This window comes from Cavia porcellus, unplaced genomic scaffold (genome assembly GCF_034190915.1).
Source record: "Cavia porcellus strain 051 isolate PalLab524CR breed Dunkin Hartley unplaced genomic scaffold, mCavPor4.1 scaffold_12, whole genome shotgun sequence".
Taxonomy (NCBI): domain Eukaryota; kingdom Metazoa; phylum Chordata; class Mammalia; order Rodentia; family Caviidae; genus Cavia; species Cavia porcellus.
Window position 1 is genome coordinate 54,242,100 of NW_026947495.1, and position 22,749 is coordinate 54,264,848.

The 22,749-nt window shown below is 37.0% G+C and overlaps 1 protein-coding gene across 3 annotated transcripts in view; it reads left to right on the forward strand.

Moving 5' to 3' along the window:
- Positions 1-22,749, forward strand: part of Csrnp3 (cysteine and serine rich nuclear protein 3) — a 187,684-nt gene that overhangs the window by 137,994 nt on the left and 26,941 nt on the right. For all 3 annotated transcript variants that reach the window (XM_003478555.4, XM_005007669.4, XM_013142628.3), the window contains one exon: positions 21,252-21,511. In XM_003478555.4, the coding sequence (XP_003478603.2) occupies positions 21,252-21,511 (260 nt within the window). The remainder of the gene's footprint in view (positions 1-21,251; positions 21,512-22,749) is intronic.

Sequence of the window (22,749 nt, forward strand, 5' to 3'; positions counted from 1 at the left end):
CCTGGACTCACACTGGAGCTGGGGAGGAGCCAGCCCGGAGCTCCTGTCGCTGTGTTCTCAGCCTTGCAGGCTGATTGCTCCCCCCTGTGAATTGCTGTACACACTGAGAAGCCCTGCAGCCGCATTGCTGATGCGTGGGAGAGCTGCCAAAGCCTTGCAGCAAGCTGGGCCCCTGGGGTGCCTGTGAGGTCATTCTTTCCCTTCTGCTTGAAAAGCTTACTGTGATCCTAGCGGAGGTGAGTGGGCAGAACCCGGACACACTCATTCTTTCTTCTCCACACACATCTATCGGAAATGTACCGAGCACCACACAGGAAAATTGAATCCATTTTCACAACAAAAGCCTGCCTCCATTTTCCTCCCAGGAAGAAAAGGCGTTTTAAGTGGAAATTTTAAATTCCAAAGTCATCGGAAATCCTTCCCCCGTTTTCTCAGTGGCACACCTGGGACTACGCTGTCTGCAATAATCAGGAGCTTTATAAAGAGACTGGGATCTGGAGAGAGAAAATGAGAAAACAACAACAAAACCAGAATACTTGTGTTCAAACAGGGAACTCAGAGCACAGAATAGCTATACATACAAGAAAATACCGTTTTAGAACTCTCACTTTATTAGTTATATATTTGATGCCGTGTTGTCTCAGCTAAAGGCAGCATCTTACCTGATGGGAAGACTAGTCCAGATTGGTTTAGTCACCGTGCTGAAGAGATAATTAGTGTGTAATGCTTTAGTCATAGCCAATTCATCTGTCTTAGTCACTTTCCTTTTCACGGGGACAAAAATGCCTGGCACCTTTAAAAGAGGAGAGGTTTATTTTGGTAACAATTTCTAGGGATTCAGTCCATAGTTGGGTGACTCCGAGGCAGAAACAATCTGGTGGAAGAGGAGAGGGGAAGAGGAGCTGCTTAGGTCATGGCAGCCAGGAAGTAAAGTGAGGGAGAAGGGAAGAGCCAGGGACATACAACCTGACCTTCCGGGTCTCCAGTGATTCACTTCTACCTGGGTACCCCAGCACACTCAGCTGCTAAGCTCACTGGTGGATAAATCCACTGATAAATCAGTCACCCCAGTGCTTCAATTACACTTCCAAAGCCCCACCTCAGAGCACATGCGAATTTCAAGGGACTTTTAACATCTAAACTCTAAAAACAGTTTACCAGAGATGTGGGCCAGATTTACATGATTATATGCTTCTGAATATCCACTGGCATCAGGGTAGTCACTTCATGATGAAATGTACAACCGCCCCTCCATCTTGGCTCTGTTCTTCCTCATTCCTTACTAATGGCCTCTTTCCTCCCTGAATATCTCCCTCAGAATTGTAAAGTCACCTTCCATTAGGCAGAGCCCTTCAGATCTTTCCAAGTTCTGCCCCCAAAGTAACCTGTCCAAACACACTATGAAGAGTAACGGACCCAGGGTAAAGACACCTGTTTACTGTTACAACTCACCTTGTTGAACTTAGGAACACACATAATACTGTTCTAGTAGTATTCCTGTGAATGGTAAGACAAACAAAATGCTTGACATGGACTGAAAGGAAGTCGTTGACCCTTACTACCTGTGACTGGTGACGAGCTCCTGTGCAAGTAGATTGCTGACATCTACAGAAGCCACATAGGAATCTGCCTGATGTACACTTATTCAGTAAGTAAATATGAATTCATGGACATATAATTGCATGCACAAATGAACATTTGTGAGGAGTGCATGGTAAAGAACTCTTAGAACAAACACTATAGGAAGATGGTCTGTGTACTTTTAGAAACCTGTACATTAGAGTAACTTCTAACTCCACAGATGAGACCTATATCTTGAGATGTTTTCCTGGTAATATTGATGTTACATGTTATTTAAATCCATCCTCTCTTACTTAATTCTCATTACCAGTAGCACTAATGTGCCAAAAAAAAAAAAAAAAAAAGATGACCACTATCAGCATGTACAATGAGCAAACATCCTCATTTACTTATCAAAAGCAGATATATAAAACTTTAAAAGCACATATACATGATATTTGCACATATGAGTCACATGCATGTTTTAATTCTAGCAAAAAGTTGGATATTTCACTACCTACCTGAAAATTCTATCATGTCCATGCTACTACACTACACAATTAGATTAATAGGCTCTGGGATATAGCTCAGTGGCATAGTGCCTACCTGGCAAACATGAAGTCCTGAGTTCGATTTCCAGTAGCAAAGAAAAGAAAAGATTAATAAAGCCTTCTTGACTTATTAAAGTTCTTACAATTTTTATCAGTGTTGGAGCAGGGCACACAGGCTTGGTTTATGATGGGTGGCTTGAGACCAAGGGTCAGTCATTGTGCAGTAGGGTTGATGGTTGCAGAAGGGTCCCAGTAGAGACATGCATAGTACCACAGGTAACATGGTATATTTGGTTCTGTTTAGAAGAGATTCTTTTTGAATATGTGTGTGTGTGTGTGTGTGCACAAAGTGTCTGATGTGATAACAAGAAATATGACAGCAAGTATTTCTAGATGAAGGTAACAGGCAAGTCAAAGAGCTAGAATTCTAGGTTGATTCAATAAGGCCTTAGTAAGAACTCAAACACTAGATAAGAATTAAAACAAACCTAAATCCTGGGTAGATGGGTAGAGTTTAAAAAGGTAAGAGCTCTCACTGTGAAAGCTCAAGTTTTAAAAAAGAAATAAAATATGAAAATGGGGCCAAAAACAAAGCTTTGAACTGTCTGCATATATAAGGCATCATCAAAAGATACAGTGAATGTTTAAACTAAAACAAAACAAAATGAAGAAAACAAAAACTTATCTCAATTAGAGGAGACACATTACCAAGAGCAGTGGATACGTACGTAGGAAGCAAGTGGGAGTATGCTGAGGGAAATTAATGGCAATGCATCTTTTACTGCAATAAATTTTTAAATGTAAACATTCACCATATTGTTTGGTCACACAGAGTGGAGTGGGTATTTAGTAAAAATAGTCCTGTCCAATGAGTATGAGCCTGGCACTGGATGGAGGAACAGATTAACTGTATACCTGATGTTACTAATGGAGATGGAGCTTTAGTGTTTTCTAGACTCATTCTCATTGGGTCAGAATTAGGTGGGATTAGTACTTACAGATGGTTGTGACTGGAACAGGAAGAGAATGACACATTCATAACTATTATTGAGTGCTTTCTGTTCCTGAACATACTTTATGGATTTGTATGAATAAGTGCTAGTGCTTATGCTTAATGGAATTTTGAAAACGTGAAACATATGGTCATAAGTGCTAGAGTATAACCTGACTCCATTATAGTAATATCATTTCATGAGTGCATTAAACAATTTTATTGTTGTAAGTGCACAAAACTATAGAAGTGTTTCTCAGAGTACAAAATAGTGAATTTGCAATCAATGTATGTCTGCTTTTTGCAAATTCATTGTTTAAGAGTTGGAAATTTTAATGTAGTATAAGGGAACAGATTGTTTTTAAAATGCCATTTTATCACTCCAAGAGAAGCAGTGTTAGCACTGTGGTATGTTGTCCCAGTATTTTAAAAAATGTATTATTATGTGGTTGTTTTCTGTTATGTTATATTGTTTCTTACATGCCCTTTGTTTTCACTGGAAACATGATACCAGGCATTTTCTAATACTGTTAAAACATTTAATTGGGCCCATATGTGTGTATATATATATATGTATATGAGGGATCTAAAGCATTTTGTCATTTTCTATGATGACAATCATTTAAGTGGTTCTTAATTTGTCGTTAATTGTATAACAATAATGAACACATCTGAACAAAATAATTTAAAATTTCTACTTATATCATTAATATTAACTTCTAGATTTGGAATTATTTTTTCAAAAGAGCTGATGATTTCCTAAGGTTCTAGTTTTACACTGAAAAATCCTTTTCAGAAAATGGCAGAATAATTAATATACCGATCAGCATAGTAAAGGACCCTTCTGTGTACTCTTGCCACAACTAAGGAGAATGTGATTTTGCATTATTTGCTAATGAGAAAATCATATTACTAGAAAATCATATTTTGTTATTGTTTTGATCTTTATCTTTCATTACTAGTTAGGTTAAACATATATCAAACATTTCATAATATTTTTGTCGGCTTTCTAAACATGAACTTTTCCATCAATGTATTGTTAGAAAAATATGCTATGTACAAAGAGCAAAGTACAGTTTTCTTTATTCACGGCACTTAACATTCTATAAAGTGATAGTAAACAATGAATGAATACTGAACAGTGATTCTTAGTGAAAACACAGGCTTAGTTTCCTGTGAGCATTTGGTCAAAACATTCCCATCCAGCAATAGGTATATACCCTTACATGTTTGCTTCTGCTTAAAGACGCTTTCTGTGTGTATACGTTCTTAATTGGTGAGCACTGAGCTCCAGAGCAGCGCGCTGCAGTCATGTTTGAACAAAGCTCGGCTGACAAGCAGTTTCTCCACAGCCCATCGCAGCCTCCACACACTTAGGAATAGTGGGCAGCAGGTTAGGACCACATGTGGGGCCTTTTCAAAGCTGCAAGTGCTGAGGCACTCAGCCTTGTCCATGTGAAGAATACTTATTTACAGCTGGAGAGGGAAAATAGGAAGACAGTGATCACTTCCTGAGCCAGCTGGGAGCATGCTTGTGGGCAGCCCAGGTTTTTGTCGTTCCGTGATATTTCTAAATGAGTGATAATTTGGGGTTACAAATCACCTTAGTCACTTTCCTGTTGCTGAACACAATACCCCACACCCACAATTAGAAGAAGAAAAGGTTTATTTGGCTCAAAGTTTCAGTCTGTGATTGGCTGGCTTCAAGACAGAAACGGGGTGACAGAAGGACATGATGGAGGAAAAGGTGCTCCACTCTTAGGACACAGGAAGGAGACAGTGAAGGCAGAGGCAGACTGGAGAATACATCTTCCAAGTCACATCCCCAGGGACCCACCTCAAATGAGGCCCCGCCTCCTAGCAACTGTTGAATCGCCAAACTCATCAATGGATGAATCCACTGGTGACTATAGCACTTCAGGGTCCAGGCACATTGCACACGTGTGAGAATTTAGGGAGACATTTTAGATCTAACCTGTAACACAAATAAATTTCAAATAGATCAATAATGAAACTTACGGAGTTTTCGTTGTTATTGTTTTGTTTTGTTTTGTTTTGTTGTGACAGGATCTCACTCTGTAGTTGGGCTGGCCCTGAACTACAGCATAGCCCAGGCTGGCCTCAAACTCATGGCAATCCTCCTGCCTCAGCCTCCTGAGTGCTGGGATTACAGGCATGTGCCACTATGTCCAACTACGTCTTTGTAGTTTATTAATCTGGCCCCACTGGGTGGGGTGAATAAAGAAGCAAGTGAATGGATGGGTTAAATGTATTCATTTTGAAGAGAAAAATTCCAAAGAAAAATTCCCTTTAAACTTTTATAATTTTAAATTATGGGCAGGACTTGCCATACCTCAGAGCCAGGAAAGGAAAAAACTGAGGAGGATGAGTAATTTCCCTGACACTTAGGCAAAAACAATACTCAAGAAATAGAAAAAGCTTCACTGTGAAACCAGAGCAAAATGTGAGTTCGTGTACCAGGTTTGTGATGTGGAAGAGAACCACTCTGGGTCCCTATTTCCTCCTCCACAAAATCAAGATTACAGTATCTTCTACGACTGAGTGCCTCTTAAAGGTACATTTTGTCTTCTGTCAGTTATAGAATTATAACTTGTGTAGTTATAACCTTATGAGTTGGCATAATGTCTTACGGATGTGTCAGTTACAGCAGTTTCCTCTTACAGTTTCACTTTCTTCAGTCTCACTTACTTGAGGTCAACCAAAGTCCAAAAAATATTAAATCCACTGGTGACTATAGCACCTCAGGGTGCAGGCACGTTGCACACATGTGAGAATTTAGGGAGACATTTTAGATCTAACCTGTAACACAAATAAATTTACAGAAATTACAAATAAATTACAAATAAATTTACAGAAAATTACAGAAATTGCACGTCATTCTGGGTGGTGTGATAATATTCTGTTCTTTCTCTGTCCTACCTGGGCATTAATCATCCCTTTTTCAGGGTATCCATGCAGTGGGTGCCACCTGCCCAGCAGTCATTAGTCATCTTGGTTATCAGATTGCCTGTCATGGAACTCAGTGTTTGTGTTCAAGTAAACCAGGTCTGTTTTGGTTTGTTTTGTTTTTAATTTAAAATGGCCCTAAAACATAAGAGTAGTGATGGAAAGGGGTCTCCATGAAATTAAAAATGGGGCAGATACTAGCTCTGGTACACTGAGGCAGCACTGCTGGACGATTAGTGAAAAACACAGTGTAGATGAGGTCCAGGACATGCTGTGTCTTCAGTCACTCACTGGGTGTCTTGGAACGTATTCCCCACGGAAAACAAGCAGCTGCCGTACTTATCAGATATGTGTCAGCCACCCAGTATCTGTCACCTTTTTGTACTAAAAGCAAACATGAGAACAAAAGAAAATATTTAATCTGTAGATTACTGTACACTTAAAATACGGAATAAAGCTTTTTAACTGTTAAGCCCTTATCACATGAAACTAATAATTCTCTATAAATAATGCATATTGGCTTTTTGGTTAGGAATTCTATTACTTTGTAGAAGCAATTTGTGTAAAATTAAATTGTGTGAATGCTTCATTGATTTCTTTATTTTTACTTAACTAGTAACAATTATATGATACTTATTATATGCCAAAGACTGATCAATGCCTTACCAATATTAATTTATTGAATCATCATAACAGCATAAGTATTATTGAAACTGTTTTGTAGTACAGAAGTATAAAACATGAAGCAACCTGTACTTTTCCAAGAGGCGACTGAAGCATTGCAAGATTAAGTAATCTGTTTAAAGTCAACTAAAGTCCTTTGGCTCCAGAGTTCATATTTATAACCGTTACTCTTTCACAAAATCCCTTGAGGATTCCATGTTTTTAAAAAATGCAGGAGTAAATCAGCTGACCCAGAGTGCAGAGAACTTAAGGCCACACCTGATTCCCATGGCTTTGTCATTAATATTTATAGCTCCAGGCTATTATCAGTCCCATAAAGCATCAGAGAAAGATACCAATGGACTATTGTGTTTCTAGCCGCTTCTAAGATTCAGGCTCTCTTTCTAATTTCTTAAAAATACAGCTAATTCTAGATTATTCTAAGTCCTAGGAGCAAGTCTTCAAGGACACAAAAAAGAAAAAAGTATTATAACCTTTCAGAACTAAAAAGAGGAAACTCTTTAGGGTTAAGATTAACAGCGGGAGCTAAAGACTGACACTGTCTGCATGTTAATAAGGATGTTCTGGTACCAGCTCTATGATTTTGGTAAAGTACTTCACCTCTCTGTACCTCAGTTATAAATATGGTGTAGCCCTACACCATGTCTATACCATGATCCTGGAGCTGAGGATTGAATGGATTAAAATATAAAGTACTAAGAGAAGCCTTTGACACAAGGCGTGTGTACAAATGAGCTATCACTAACTGAAGCAACACTTTGAAATAATCTGAGTTTGGCTTTTACCCAACACTCCTTTTTGTGTGCAAACAGGCTGAACCTTATGTGGTCCCACATATCTACCATTTAAGTTTTTGTATATGCATAGCAATATCTTTATTTGATGTATAAATAATGACAATGTATTTCTGGAGTAATAAATGCATGCAGTTTTCAAGCAGGTATCGGTGGTGGTTTACCAACTCTTGACTTATTTTTCCTACAAATCCCTGAGCTTCCCTGAAGCTCCTCTAGATTATCAATATTCAGATATTCCCAGAACAGTTCTTTAAATGTAAGGTTTCCTCTAGCCTACCTTAATTCCAATGACAGAAGAGTGACTTCTCTTGAAGGAAAGTAATTCAATGCATACCACCTGGGAACTGTAATAGTCCCTTGATGCTTCCAAGATGATTCACTTACTCAGGAAGTGTCCTATATTGTCCCTACTGAATTCATCATAAGCTTGGAGTTTGAAGACCAAGGCAAGATTCACCCTAAATCAATTGTGTCTTATTTTTTTTTCTTTTCCCAACTCTAAAATTTTGGGTGAGCAGTTTGGTCTCTGGCAAGGGTCAGAGATAAAAATGCTGCTGTTTGAATCATTTAAACATTAAATTTGAAGACTGTGCCCTTGGGAGAGCCGTCAGAGGAACTGGTTAGTAGACAATACCAAGGTTTGAAATTTCAGCTTGCACCAGATGATGCATCATTATATGCAACTTTATTTTACTTTAATAATGTATTTTTGTGCCACTGGGATCAAACTCCAAGGTATTCTACCACTGAACTACATCTCAAGCCCTTTTTTACTTTGAGACAGGGTCTCATTAGGTTACCCAGGCTGGCTGTGAACTCATGTTCCACTTGCCTCAGCCTCGCGAGTAACTGGGATTACACCTGCCTGGTCAGTGTGACACAGTTTTAAACCAGACTACAACAGTCACTCACCAAGTCCTGATTTTCCCCTGAATCTCACACGTGTGGTAGCAGAGTTACAGCTCAGACTACACATTGGAGTGGCCACAGTTGTTTCAAAGGTCTTTGTACTGATTTTCTCCTTTGGCAAGACACCTACAAAGGAAAGAATAAGTAACCTAGGGGGAAAATACTACACTCATAAAAACACTTCATTAAGCGTTCTTTAGGAAGGACTTTAGTTTGTTGATTCTCCATAGGAAAAGATCGTTACTTTAAGTTTTTGAATGTTTTCACAGACTACATGATACATGAATATGCTTCTGAAATTATTATTTTGTGAGAATTGCAATGTTTAATAAAGTAAAAACTGCATTAATAAAAACTTTAGCTGGCTGGGTGTGGTGCATGTGCCTGTAACTACAGCACTCTAGAGACTGAAACAGGAGGATTTCTGCACGTTTTAGTCCAGCTTGGGCTACATAGTGAACTCAAAGCAATTTTGGACTATAATGAAACCTTGTCTCAAAAAGCAAAAGAACTAAATGCAACTAAAGTTTATGTGTTCATCATATATTTTTAAAAAGAAATTAGCTTTGAAAATTCAGAAATACATACTTCTGAAAAGTTCTAAAAATGATTATCATATGAATAACATATGAAGGAACTTTACAGTTGAGTTTGCCTGTGGTCTCTTCTACCATGTAACAATTCCAATAAATATTGTTATTTGAATTGGGGACTTAGCTCAGTGGCTTAAGTGCTTGCTTAATAATTGTTAGGTGATGAGTTCGAGCCCCAGTACAAAAAAAGAAAAAGAAAAAAAGTTGTTAATTGCAGTTATATCCAAAGGAAAAAATAAAAGATTAGAGAGAGGCTGTGTTTTTCTATGGCTATTTTAGTGTTTCTTCAAAGACAAAACTCCTAAATAATGCAGTGTAAAGTAAATCACAGAATTTTAACCAGTAAACTCCATTTATTCATTCTACAAATCTGGGTTGAGTATCCATGGCATGTTGGTTACTATTCTGAGTTCTTCGTATCTCTGCCTGAATGAAATAAATAAAAATCCTGTTGTGTCAACTCCTTCATGGGTTTCTTGCAAATCTTCATGTCTTTCTGAGGTTACAAGGAGGGCACTGCCCTGATTTCTCTCTAGAGTCATTTCTCAGTGCTGTGTCTGTAGTGAGAGATGCTGAGGGAGGAGGAAGTTTCTTTCTTGGAGAAATTGACATATAGTAAATTGAAAGAATTGACATATAGTAAATTGAATAGAGCAGTAGACTAACCAAACTTCTCCTGTTTATGCAGCAGCTATATGGCCATCCCACATTGTCCCTGTAGAATTCAGAGACAAGAAAATTAAGGTGCGATATGTATATGTGCCAATTCTTCAAGAATAATGCAATTATTATATATTATAAACATACTAATTATATATATATACATATATATATGTATAGACACACACACACACACACACACACACACACACACACACACACACACACACATATATAGTCCTGGGGATCGAACTCACAACCTCATGCTTGCCAGGCTGGTGCTTATGCCACTGAGCTAAGACTAATTTTAAAAAGAAACTAAAATTTAAAAATTAGAAGTACCAACGGAAGCATGATGCTTCTGCTGCTCACTGTGCTCTAATAAAGTACATTTACTTGGACCCAAGAATCTCATGTCTTTTGCCCTATCAATGAAATATTAGCAGAATATTTTTTTTTAGTTATAAAGTAAGATCAGTCCAAGACAGGAAAAAGCCCTGCTGTCCTTTAACTTATATTCCTAACTATATTAATTCAGTTATTTCATGTCTTCAAATTTTAAAGTCTCCCTTGCTTATTTCTGCTCCTTGCACCAAAATTTCATCCACTAGATCTTATTTTATGTTTCATCACTGCCAATAAAACAAGAAAAATTATTTGTCTAAGAAAATGATCACATATGATACAGTTTCATAGAGAATTAATAACTCTTAAGTAATATGATGTCCTCACATGGCAGTCACTACTATAGGGCACGTATGAAAATTTAAATACTAAGAGGAAAAATCATTTTGTAAATCCATCACTAATAAACAGCTAACGGTAGGCAATTCAGTCATGTTTTTGCTGGAGGTCAATACCAATTAGGGATACATTATCAGCAGGATTTCTCTTTCAGAGTCATTTTATAATAATCAGATAGCTCTTCCCCCTAGCAGTCACTTGCTTTTTAGAATTGGAGGTACACACACCCTCATTATTGATGGTTTGTTTAGAAGTTTATTATGGATTAGTTTTGATATGCTAGAACCTCTGATATGCAAGATATAGCGCATTTCAAATGGTTTCTAATACAGAAGTTATGTGTGCCCTCAAGCCATGAAGGCAGTATGTCCTCTCCCCAATACATGTTTTTTCCTTTGAAATGTTCGCTAGGAATGTAGATTAAGTGACTGGAAATGAATGAGGAAGATGGACACGTTTTCAAGGAGGCTTCCAGGGGAAAACATTGAATGCCATTTTATCTAAAATGGGAAAATATGTTTAGGAGAGTTGGTGTTTATTTATTAAGCTCATTGTTCAAGATTCATTATTCATTCATTTAATTTATTAGACAAGCACTTATCAAGGGTGTGCTACTGTCTATCAAGGCCATATTCCAGAGATACCACAGTGGGTGAGGCACAGTCATCTACCACAAAGACTTCACTCAGCAATGGCCAAAACATTTGCAAATATACCCGTTTTTATCATTAGCAAGGCGGGATCCTCTAGAAGTGTGTAAAAAGAACATTTCCTAATCCTGGGACTCTGGGAAAGGTTTCCTCAAGGTGACATTTGAGCTGACTCTCAACTTCCTTTTTCTAAAGATAGTAAATGTTAAATCGGTGCTAGACTTTGTGCTCAAGCAGTTTTTTTTTTTTTTTTTTTTTTAAGGAGAAAAGAAAAAAAAACAGTGAGGGGGTACAAGTTATACAGATTTACAGAAGAAAAAAAATGCGCAGTAGGAAATCACTAGTTAATGGATTACATATTGCCATCTTAGAAATAATTGTTCAAGTCACAACATTAAAGCTTGTAGAGTGGACATTCCAACAATGATACTGCAAACAGTTCTGTTCAATGATCCAATAAAACTCTGTGATATCATTTTCTATCTTATACACTTAAATATACATGCAGTTATATAGTTTAGAGCACTTTCTTTTCCTCTCTTTTGTACAATGACTATTACACATTTTGGGTTTCATTACTCCCACGGTTCTTATTGCTTTTTTGGAAGAGAGTAAAACCAAATGTGACAGAACAGAATCGGTCAAGTCAAAAGGGTGGACATAATAGATAATATAAAAACATAATACAAGGTGATCAACAATGGTTACCATAATGCCTCCCGCTATCTCTAATAGAATTGCCTATATCATTAGTTGTAGTACAATTGAACAAAACAGTAAAAAACAAAACCAAAACATTGGAGACATTGTAGGTCTTCAAAAGTAGATAAAAGTCAATGAGAATGGGCGTTATAATGAATCTCATTATCTTCTCAGCTGATGCCTAAACTTTCGAACCTGATACTATCCAGCAAAACAGAATAGAGGAACATCAGTCAAAAACAAGATGGTGAGAGTAATACAGGGCTTCAAATCGAGATAATAGAAAGTCAAAGTGGGTTACTATATTATATCCTGCTATTTTTTTCCCTTTAATTAAACGGATAAAAATAAAAAAGTAAATAATGGAGTGGAGATTGAGAAAAAAGAGGGCATAACAGCGAAACAGCGCAGATCAAAACATAACCATTTGAGCAGTAATACTGATTTAGTACCATCTTGTTTTGAAGTCTCATCTAGCTTTTGTTCTTCTGTCTCCAATGGTCTAAATAGGTTGTATCTTATTGGATTTTATTATGTACGATAGTATAAGCAAAAACCTTTTAAAGACAAGGAGATTATACAGAAACCATTGTTCATTTTCTGTTAGTCGATTCTAAATACTCTATAATGCTGTCATTCTCTTAAATGGTTTTACATTGTTTTGATATACTTAATGCTACAGTATACGAAGTTGTACTCAAGGACTTCAAGGAAAGAGTCTATATGGTAACTACTTTTGGGTCGGAATTATCAAGCAGTTCTTTTATTCGTAGTTTTGGAATGTTAGATGTTGACTTAGTCCATTTACTTAGTCCACTGACTTACTCCAGTACATTAACTAATCAGCTTATTAGCAATAGGAATTTCTTACAGTTATGGAGTCTGAGAAACCCAACATCAAGGCAGAGAGAGATACGATATGTGGTGTGAGTCTGTTTCCTGGTTCAAAGATGATGCCTTCTTGCAGGGTCTTCTCGTGGTAGCAAAGGGTGAGAGTCTCTCCTCTGTGGTCACTTCTATAAGGACATTACTCCCACTGTGTTAGGTGGTGTCTCTATATCCTAATACTGTCCAGTGGTCTATCACCTAATATTATCATTTTGGGGGTTAGGGTTTCAATTTAGGATTTTCAGGACACAAACTTTCATGAATCCTGAGAGGATTATGAAAAATTGAAGCATATGTGCAGAAAATAGAAGAATAATCATTTAAAGATTTTCTGTTTGTTCTGAGGTCTGCAGCCCTCCCAAATCATTCACTGGTACCCTGTAACCTCAACTGCCCCCCGCAACTGCCCGTGCAAACTTGGCTTTCATTCTGCAGCTTAGAATCTCTCTTAAACTTTCTGACATATGAAACCTGTAAGAAGCATTGATTAATATCTCCTTATGGTTTTTCATCATTAAAATTTTTAAAATAAATATAGTAAAGGCTTTTTTAGGCATAATAAAAGGATTTTTTAAAAAAAATCATGTTTCCAGAGTTCATTCTTCCTGTTCAAGTTCAAAACTCAAATAAATGCATAGTCTCTGACCTAGCTCTGCCCCCCAGAATATCCTCCAAGAGATCTATTTTAGAAGAGTTCTGTAGCTTTTATGGCTCTTAAGGATTTGTTTTGCTTTGTGTTCGTGTTTTTAAGCGATGTTCTGACCCGGATTGTTATGATGTATTAGGTTTGACAGGGTTATATTGTTGGACCAGATGAAATACTGTTTGGGAAGTCATTGAGCAGGTGGAAAATGTTGTTTAATCCTTCTAACAGGAGAGGCTTATGCTGGTATTGAGAAAATGTAAAAAGCAACAAAACAGGTTAGTAGAGCTGAAGAATAGCAAATGCATCTTTCTGTCATTGTGTGAGCATGCTTCATGCAGCTTTATTTTACACTGAGAAATTCCATGTCCCCAAAATATTTCTCCGGTGGTGGTAATGAATTGCATTGCCCTCTTGGTTGGGAGAGCTCGGGTGTTCTGCTGAGGAGCCATATGGTTCCCATTTATTTTAATGTGTCTTTGACATCAGGAGAATTGCTGAGACAGCAGAGGAAAGTGCTTACACCTTGGACTGCAGCCAGAGCTGTGATTATTTATGTGTGGTAACGACTACCTTTTTTTCCCCATAAGAAATGACATGGTTTTAAGATGTGATCCATGTTCAGATTTTAATAAAACTGATCGTAGGTTTATATATTTTGGAAATAACCATTACTTTAGTGGCACTGAAATCTGTCTCCTAAGCATGAAGTTTTAGTATGTAATTGCACATGTGAGAGATTAAACAAGCTGGATGTAGCTTACTTACTTTCTCATTGATAATAAAGGAAAATGCTTTTTATTTGGTTCAACAACATCACCAAGGTCCGTAGTCGGCATGTAAAGCTTTCCATCTGTGATTCATAAGGGTTTTTACAAAGGTAATTATTTCTTACAATATTCCTGTGAGGTAGAAAAAATAATTCTGGAAATATGAATGGAGAAACTAAGAAATATAGGTGCTCATTAATACACTTTATATAATGGCTTATAGGAAATATGACACTTCAGAGATCATCAATCATATTACTTCACATTTTATTATTTTCCTGATACCAAGACAGGAAAATATTTTAATTTATTAGCAATGTGATATACTTATAATAAACAAGTATCCTTAAAAATGAGAGGATAAATATATAGTTCATTAGTATACATTGTATATGTAAATGTGAATATGGCTCAGGTAAATCTTAAGGTTTTTCTAGAAAGTTTTAGTATTTTTAAAAGAAATACAACTAGTGTGAAAAGAGAAAAGAACTGGTAATATTGTTAAAAATTCTGCAAGACAATTCCCAGTAGTAAAAGTGTCAGGTGGCTAGCTGACTATATATAACAGGAAAAATTTCCACTTTCTGATAGGTTTTGGGAATTGCTTTGGTACCTAAATTTAGCAAATAATTTGACATAACATTATGCTTTAAATACAGTCCTTGAGGATCTGATATAAACATTATTTAAGTGATGTTTTATTAAGGACAAAACTAAACTGGAAGGAAGAGTTTAAGTCAAATGTAGAATTAGGACACTTACATTCATGATGCCTAAGACCATTAATTTAATGATGAATGATGTAAAATGGAAATTGTATGTATAAATTAGAATGAAAATTGGTAGATTAGTTAGTGGTATAGTGTCAATAGTTTAATCTAAACTTGTTTTAGTTGGCAATTGATCCTTCCCAATATTAATGATATTTTAAATCCAGAGGATTCTGCTGTCACATCACATTTTCAGGATGATGTCGCTTCTACCAGTAAGGGAGAAGGTCAGTGCTAGGTGTACTATGTATAGATTAGTTAACATACAGAATGTGATTTATCTTTTTTTAAAGAACTTCTCTTTTAATTTGAAGTTTATAACTTTAAAATACATATTATATTTTTCCTAACAAGAATGATATAAAAGACATATTGCCCCTTAAAGATTGTCATAAGCACTAAAGGTAAAAAGGATGACATCTTTATTAAACAAATATGTGGATAAAATATACATATTTCTAAAACATGATCATCACTTTACTGTGAGTTAATCATTCTAATAGCTTATGCTAGAAGGTCAGGATTTATATTTTATTTTTACATGCAGCTCACAGAATAGACATCAGAATTTTAGACAATAAACCTTATTTTTTCCATACAGAGACTATCAAATAGTTGATTGCTTTGTTGAACTACCCCTGTGAAGGCAGATTCAGCTTTCAGAGCACTGAACAACCAGGCATTTGCCTGTCAGGAGAGACAGAAAAGAGCTGGTTCCCTCAGTGCAGATCTCTTGCTGACTCGCATGGATGTAGCTGGCAAACTGAATGATGCCGACGTGACATGCATGTTTATGATCCAAAACAAAGCATTACTCAGCCAGTCTCCAGGGTCATCTTCCCATTATTTCTGTTCTTGCTATTTTGTTATTGCTGTTTACATGCATATGCAGATTCTGTGTATGAATTGATAGAATATTTATTACATCACATAATCTTATGTATGTTTCTGTAAACTAGTGATTTTAACCAAGAAGTCTTATTCTAAATTATCTCACAAAATAATTTAAGCTGCAATGTTCAAAAACAAATGTTGTCAGACGCAAAGGAAATCCATTGTGACTGTTCCCAGCTCAATATTAAAATAGAAAAAGATGCAAAGCTAAGTGGTTGAACATTCTCATTCTGTGTATGAATTATAAATCTAATCCTTCACCAGGAGTGAGATCAGAATGACAACTGCTTCTTGCGTGTGCTTATCATATTCTGTATGGTATAGTCTACTTACTGATTGACTAATACATAAGGTGGTGGGTTGCCAGCTTGCTACCCAAGCGTTCCCTCCAGAGTGGTGCTTCAGAACGTGGTTTTCAATTTTGCAAGCCTAGATATGTGATCTCTGTGCATGCAGAGATCACCAAGCTCTAAAAAATGACATACAGTAATGACCTTCACAAATGACTGACACATAAATTAGAAAGCATATTAGATTATTTTCAGGAAGAAATAAAATTAACAGGTCAAAGAGAATATTATATAGATTTAAAGATGCACTGCAGTGTGCATAGACAAGTAGTTTACAAGTGTGCAAATAGGATAGGGTCAGTCAAAATTTCTTAGAGATTTGTATAATTTGGCTTTGAAACCTGGATATCCTCTTTCTCTGGTTAGGCTCAGAAAATGCAGAACATTCATCTGAGACACACACTTCTCTTAATGGTGCTAGAAACACTGTCCAATTCTCAGATTTCTGTTCCACTTTAATCCAATTTACTCCTGAATTCTTTCTGCATGTAATATATATGATACAGATTCTTTTCATATCCTGATACTGTGCCTTAGTTAATTTTCAGTTCTCCACTTATTTTTAAAGCATTTTTAAGGACAGGTAGCGACTGTAGATAGCTACATCAGTCACTGTGTACTCTTTATTCCTTTAATTTGCAAAGATCAACATTGTCTCTATAGCAGATGATCATTTACAGTGATACAGATAAGACCCGATGTGCTGAGCATCACAGGGTCTTAGGACTATGTCTTAGGCAGTACATACCGTACAGCACTATTGCAGTGAAGACATTTTGCAACAGGGTGGTAACTCTGGTTGGGATGAAGGAAGAGGAACTGAAAGTTTAAAAAATGGCATGGGATATGAAAGCAGGCTAATTATTTTGCAAAGCAATAATAGAAGTCTCTCTTCTTGCTCTTGACCTCACAGTGGTAAAGCTGAACTCACTCGACACACAAAGTAGAGTTCATTCATTCTGGGAAGGGCATAAATTACTAGGTAGGCAAATCAGGGAGGTTTCAGATTCCCTAGAGCAGATGTGCTGAGTGAATTTGGTCTGATTTTCCCTGGCTTGAAGAACACAGGACTACCTTCCTTCCTTCCTTTCTTCCTTTCTTTCTTCCTTCCTTCCTTCCTTCCTTCTTTCCTTCCTTCCTTCCTTCCTTCCTTCCTTTCTTCCTTCCTTTCTTCCTTTCTTTCTTTCTTTCTTTCTTTCTTTCTTTCTTTCTTTCTTTCTTTCTTTCTTTCTTTCTTTCTTTCTTTCTTTCTTGCGTGTGCGTGTATGTGACTTTATTTTGCGATATTAGTCAAAGCAGAGCCTGGAGGCCCCGAGAGAGCTAATAATGGCCCATTGTAGTGTTCTGATTTAACCATCAGAACACACTTGCTTGTAGCTCCTAAGTTCAAGAAAGTCACATTTACAATATCCTCCATTAGGCTGATCTTAAGAGTGTTTCAAAGCCTGTCTTTTAAATAGATTCTTCTGGATCATTGTCTTTACAGTGCTATTTATAATATGCAAATGTTAAAGCAAGCACAAGCACATGTTCGAATTACAAGCCCTGGTAGAAGGGAGGACACTCTATTCCTAGCACCCTTTGACGATGCTGGGCCTGTCAAGGACGCAGCTGAAAGGCTCCTGCGCTCTGCTACTATTATCATCCTCAAAAGCTCACAAAATTATCTCTGTATTGTAGCTGTGGGAGGAAAGGTAATTTAGCTTTTAGGGAAACAGTACAGCAATGGATTCATCAAAAGGTAAAGATTCTTACACAATAAAAATATAGCATAGGTGTAAATAAATTATACAAAAATAAATTTGCCTAAGGTGTCACTAGTTGTCTAAAAAATAAGTAATAAAATCATCAAAGATGCTTATAATAATTGCCCTAAGTACATTAAAAGCTTTTTTTCTTTATTCCTAAATTTATGATTTTTAAAAGTATTGTCCTAAAGGCATCATTTTTATGATATCAAGAATGAAAAAGATAGGAGGTTATCAGCTAAACAGCAGAGGTTCTACTTAGCCTGCTGCAAGCAGGTGACAGATGAGGTTGTCAGATCTGGTAGCAGATTACTGGACAGACTGTTGAATTTTGCTTCCTATGGTGATCTTTTACATTTGACAAATTCTTCCCCATCTCAAGATGATTTAAGCATACAGTTATGAAGGAGATCAGAGCTTTTAAATCAAAGTTGAAAATTGTCTTTACTGCCAGGAGTACAAGTATCTTGCAATGAATGTACACACAAATAAGTAGGTGGATTGTGTGCCTGTTTGAATGTATTTGCTCTCTGGCAATCTCTTCTGGGAAAGTAAAATACTAGAAAAAAGGGAGAATTGGGAAAGCTGAAGTTGGCCCAGTGTCATAATTCTTTCTGTTACTCTCCAGTCTTCTGAGTCTGTTCATTATACCCAGGTTTCTTACTCTGGAATGGAAACTTGTATGAGAAGAGATCACAACCTCATTTTTCTGTTTATCTATCTCAGCTGTCTGGGAAGTACCTAGTACATAGTAAGCCCTCAGTTTATATTTATTGAATTAAAAAATCCACAAAATTATATTAATGAGAGCAATGACTTTATATTTGGAGTGAGTGTTTTATGAGGGGCAGGGAATGAGACAAAACAATTTAAAACCTCTTAAAAAAATATTCTTATGTAAATCCAAAGTGATGGTATAATCCAGTAGTCATGAACCTACAGCACACGAGCCACAGAGTGTTTATATTGCTGAAAGCTCTGAAAGGTCCACCACCACTGTTAGTCTCTTTATTTTATTGCTTACACAGCCATCCAAATCAAAGTCACCTCAGAAGTCAGCAGGACTTGATGTCTGTTCAGAACTGGTCTGATACCAAGTCTCAGATTTATTGATCAGCCTTACTGTGGCCTTCGCTCTGCACTGTCATGGTGGCAAAAAGCCTAGGATCACAAATCCCAGTTTTAGGACTAGTTAAAAGGCCTTGGCCATGTAATTTAACCTTTGAGGATTTGATTTCCTAAAAATGGGACCACAAAGAATAACACTGTCAGGAGTTGGAGAGATTACATGCAATAATTGATATAAAGATCATTGCATGGTACGTCGTGTGTGAAGCACCCCGTAAATGTTAACTTGCTCTGCCTCGCCAGCCAAGAATGTCTGTTCAGTGCATTGTTTCTTTCTGGCTGTTTTTCTGTTTCAGTCTGTGTATTAGTTTCCTGAAAATGCCATTTTAAAAGTACCTCAGACTGCCTTGGAACATGTCCAATCTCCTCTCACAATTCTGGAGGCTAGAATGCCAGGATCAAGGTGGTGTTAGCACTCTGCTTCCTCTGAAACCTGCGGAGAGGGCTTTACCTTACATACTTTTAGTTCTAAGAGCCCCGACCTCCCTTGGCACCATAGATTATGTCTACACTCTTCTCTCTGTCTTTTTGTATCTTCTTCCCTCTCTCCATGTCTGAGTCCAAATTTTACCTTTGATAAGTCATATTGAGTTAGTACTTACCCCAATGACCCCCCCAGCGACTTGATTACATTTGTGATTACACTATTTCTTAATGTGATTGAGGTACTAGAGGTTAGAACTTCAGCATATTTAGGGAAAGAAAGGGGTACATTTCAATCCAAAGTAACACAATTCTACTTCTTTCTCTGATTACATAGGCCTTTCCTTTTATACAGTGTCAGATTCAGAATTTTAGACGTAAGGGTCACTCACCCAATAATTATCTGTATACAAAAAAAAAAAAATCCTCCAACCCCTAAGGTTATTTCACTATAATAATTGGACCAAATCAGTTAATGTCTACCAGGTATCCCATCTCCAAAAGTTCATGCCAATAATTTGAGATTTTCTTTTCTCAACCATAATGAATACCTCAACTCTCATTGAAAATGCTTTGTGCATTTTCCTGTCACTGTAATTAATAATAAAGATTCTGATCACCATAGAAATTCTGCAAATAATAGATACGTTAATTAGCTTAAGTCCAGAATTCCACAATGAATACATATGACAAAATATTGTTGTTATACACCATAAAAATATATGTAATTTTAATAAAAAAGCAAATAAAAAATTCTGAAACATCATTTTCAGTTATCTCAATCCTTGGATTAAAGTCCTACTGTTCATAATGCTAGTTAGTGGGATATTCCTTTTTGTCAAATGAAAACTTTGCTATATTTAAATTGTTAAAAATATGTGAATGGTGTCAGTAAGTCATTTTTTGCTCTTTTCAGGTTTTTTTTTTTTTTTTGTTTTTGGAATGATTCCCAATATTGCAAGCAATATATTTGTATTAACATATAATGATTATAGCTATTTATGAGGTAAAGCATGACAATTCAATACGTGCACACAATGTGGAATGGCCAGATCATAGTAATTGATATTTCCATCTTTGTAAGCATTTATAATTTCTTTCTCTGGGACTGTTCAGCTCCTCTTGTCTAATTCCTTATAAAGTATATGACAAATTGTTGTGATTATAATCATACTACTATGCTGTAGAACATCAGCACTTATTTATCTGTTATTTTGGTGAACAGTCAATTTTGTAAATGCCAAGTATTTGCTTATTGAAATAAGGTGTAAAGGTTAATGCTATGTTTCTTTTCTAACTGTAGTATAATTCAACTTGCGTAAAAATATCGAACTATAGTATAAATCAACCTGTGTAAAAACAACTCAAAGGTGTAGGAGATATAAGACATCCTTTTACAGAAATAAGAACCAAATATGAGGGTTTGTGTTATATACCTTTTCCAATTGTAGGACAATGCAACTTGTTTGAAAATCATAAAGAGCAAAGCTTAAAGAATTAGGAGAAATGAAAAATTAAATTCCACCACTTATTCACAAAAAACTGGCAACTTTCCTGAAAATCTGATTAGACCACCATTATGGAAGCATTTAAAAATCTACTCTGACAACAGCTAGGAAAAAAACATGTAAGAAGGGAAATTTAATGAACCTTTTGCCAACTCTGGAATGTAACATTTTAAAGTTCACAGGGGCCAAAATGTGCTGTCCACAGATAGCCTTGAGATCACCCTGAGTACTGCTTGAGGAAAATGAGCATCTTCTTGTCCTCGCCTGAGAACTGCTGCCCTGCTGCCCGTGTGCTCACTGAATTGTTTCCTTCCCTTTCAGCGTCCTCCATTCTCAAGAGGGAGAAGCGTTTGAGGACAAAGAATGTGCATTTCAGTTGTGTCACCGTGTACTACTTCACCAGGAGGCAGGGCTTCACGAGCGTGCCCAGCCAGGGGGGCAGCACGCTGGGCATGTCCAGCCGCCACAACAGTGTGCGCCAGTACACCCTGGGTGAGTTCGCCAGGGAGCAGGAGCGGCTGCACCGGGAGATGCTGAGAGAACACCTCAGGGAAGAGAAGCTGAACTCTCTAAAACTAAAGGTAAAAATCATGAACTTGCTTTTTGCAAAGCCCCATATCCTTACAGTAATTTGAATGGATAATCTTTACACTTACACTCACAAATCAAACTGTGCATTTTATATGTTTTTTTAAAAGCAAAACAGTGTCTTCCGTGGATACGTGCCTCGCATCACTGACTCATCCATCCTATAAATCTTTACTGTTGAATATTTCTAGATTTTGCACCCTCTGCTTGGACCAGAACAAGCAGGTCACCAAAAATAGATGTGACTCCCTCTCCACAGGAGAGGAAATGGCTACTTCTCTGCAGATTAATTGGAAAGAAAATATTGATCAAGTTGTCAGACAAAATAAAATCAAAACTTTGTTCAGTACTGTGAAGGACAGTTACAAGGTGTTATGAAAGTGTATGAGAGCAATTGATGTGCTGCAGGAGGTCAAGGAATGTTTCCTTTAGGAAGGGGAATAAAGATCTAAAGAGGTAACCAGGCAAAGACCATTGGCAAGAGTGTTTCAGGCATCAGGCAAAACCACAGCTGCCTTGTGTCAAGAGCAGCTGTGAACGCAAATGTAAGTTTGGTTGGAGCAGAAGCAAGAAGAGTAAAAGTGAGGTGCAGGAGTCAGGCGGTAAACCACATCAAGATACTTTTTCTCCTGTATACTAAGGGTATCAGACACCACCAAGGATTTCAAGCGCGGGATGGTAACATAATATTATCTATTTGAAGCACTGCATGGAAATATTCGAGGCAAGGAGAGTTACAGTGGTGGAGGGCACACACAGTTGGATGTGGTGTGAGGCTATCACACGAGTCCATGAGAGAGGTGCCCAAAAAAGGTTGGACTGACAGTAGGGGAGATGACGGAGAGACGAAGAAATTTATTAAGTGAAACCAACAGTGCTAGATGATGGGTTGGATTTGGAAGGAAGAGAATGGGATAGTCAGGAATGACACCTAAATTTCTTGCTTGCAAAACTATACTGTCATAGGTAATAACCTCGTCTGCTGTCACAGGAAATGGCAAGGAGCACAAGAAGAAGTGCAAACTGGGGGTGAAAGGTTGTTGATGAGCTATTTTTCAGAATACGGACTTTGAGGGGTTTTTGAATTCTTCATTAAGAGATGACAGGAAGGTTACCTAGGTGGACATGGCTTTAGAGATTAAGCAAAGAGAAATACAGTGTAGAAAATCTACACTGAGTTCTGACTGAACAGTCTTTTTATTTTTATTGCTGTCTTGCCATACCAGTATGT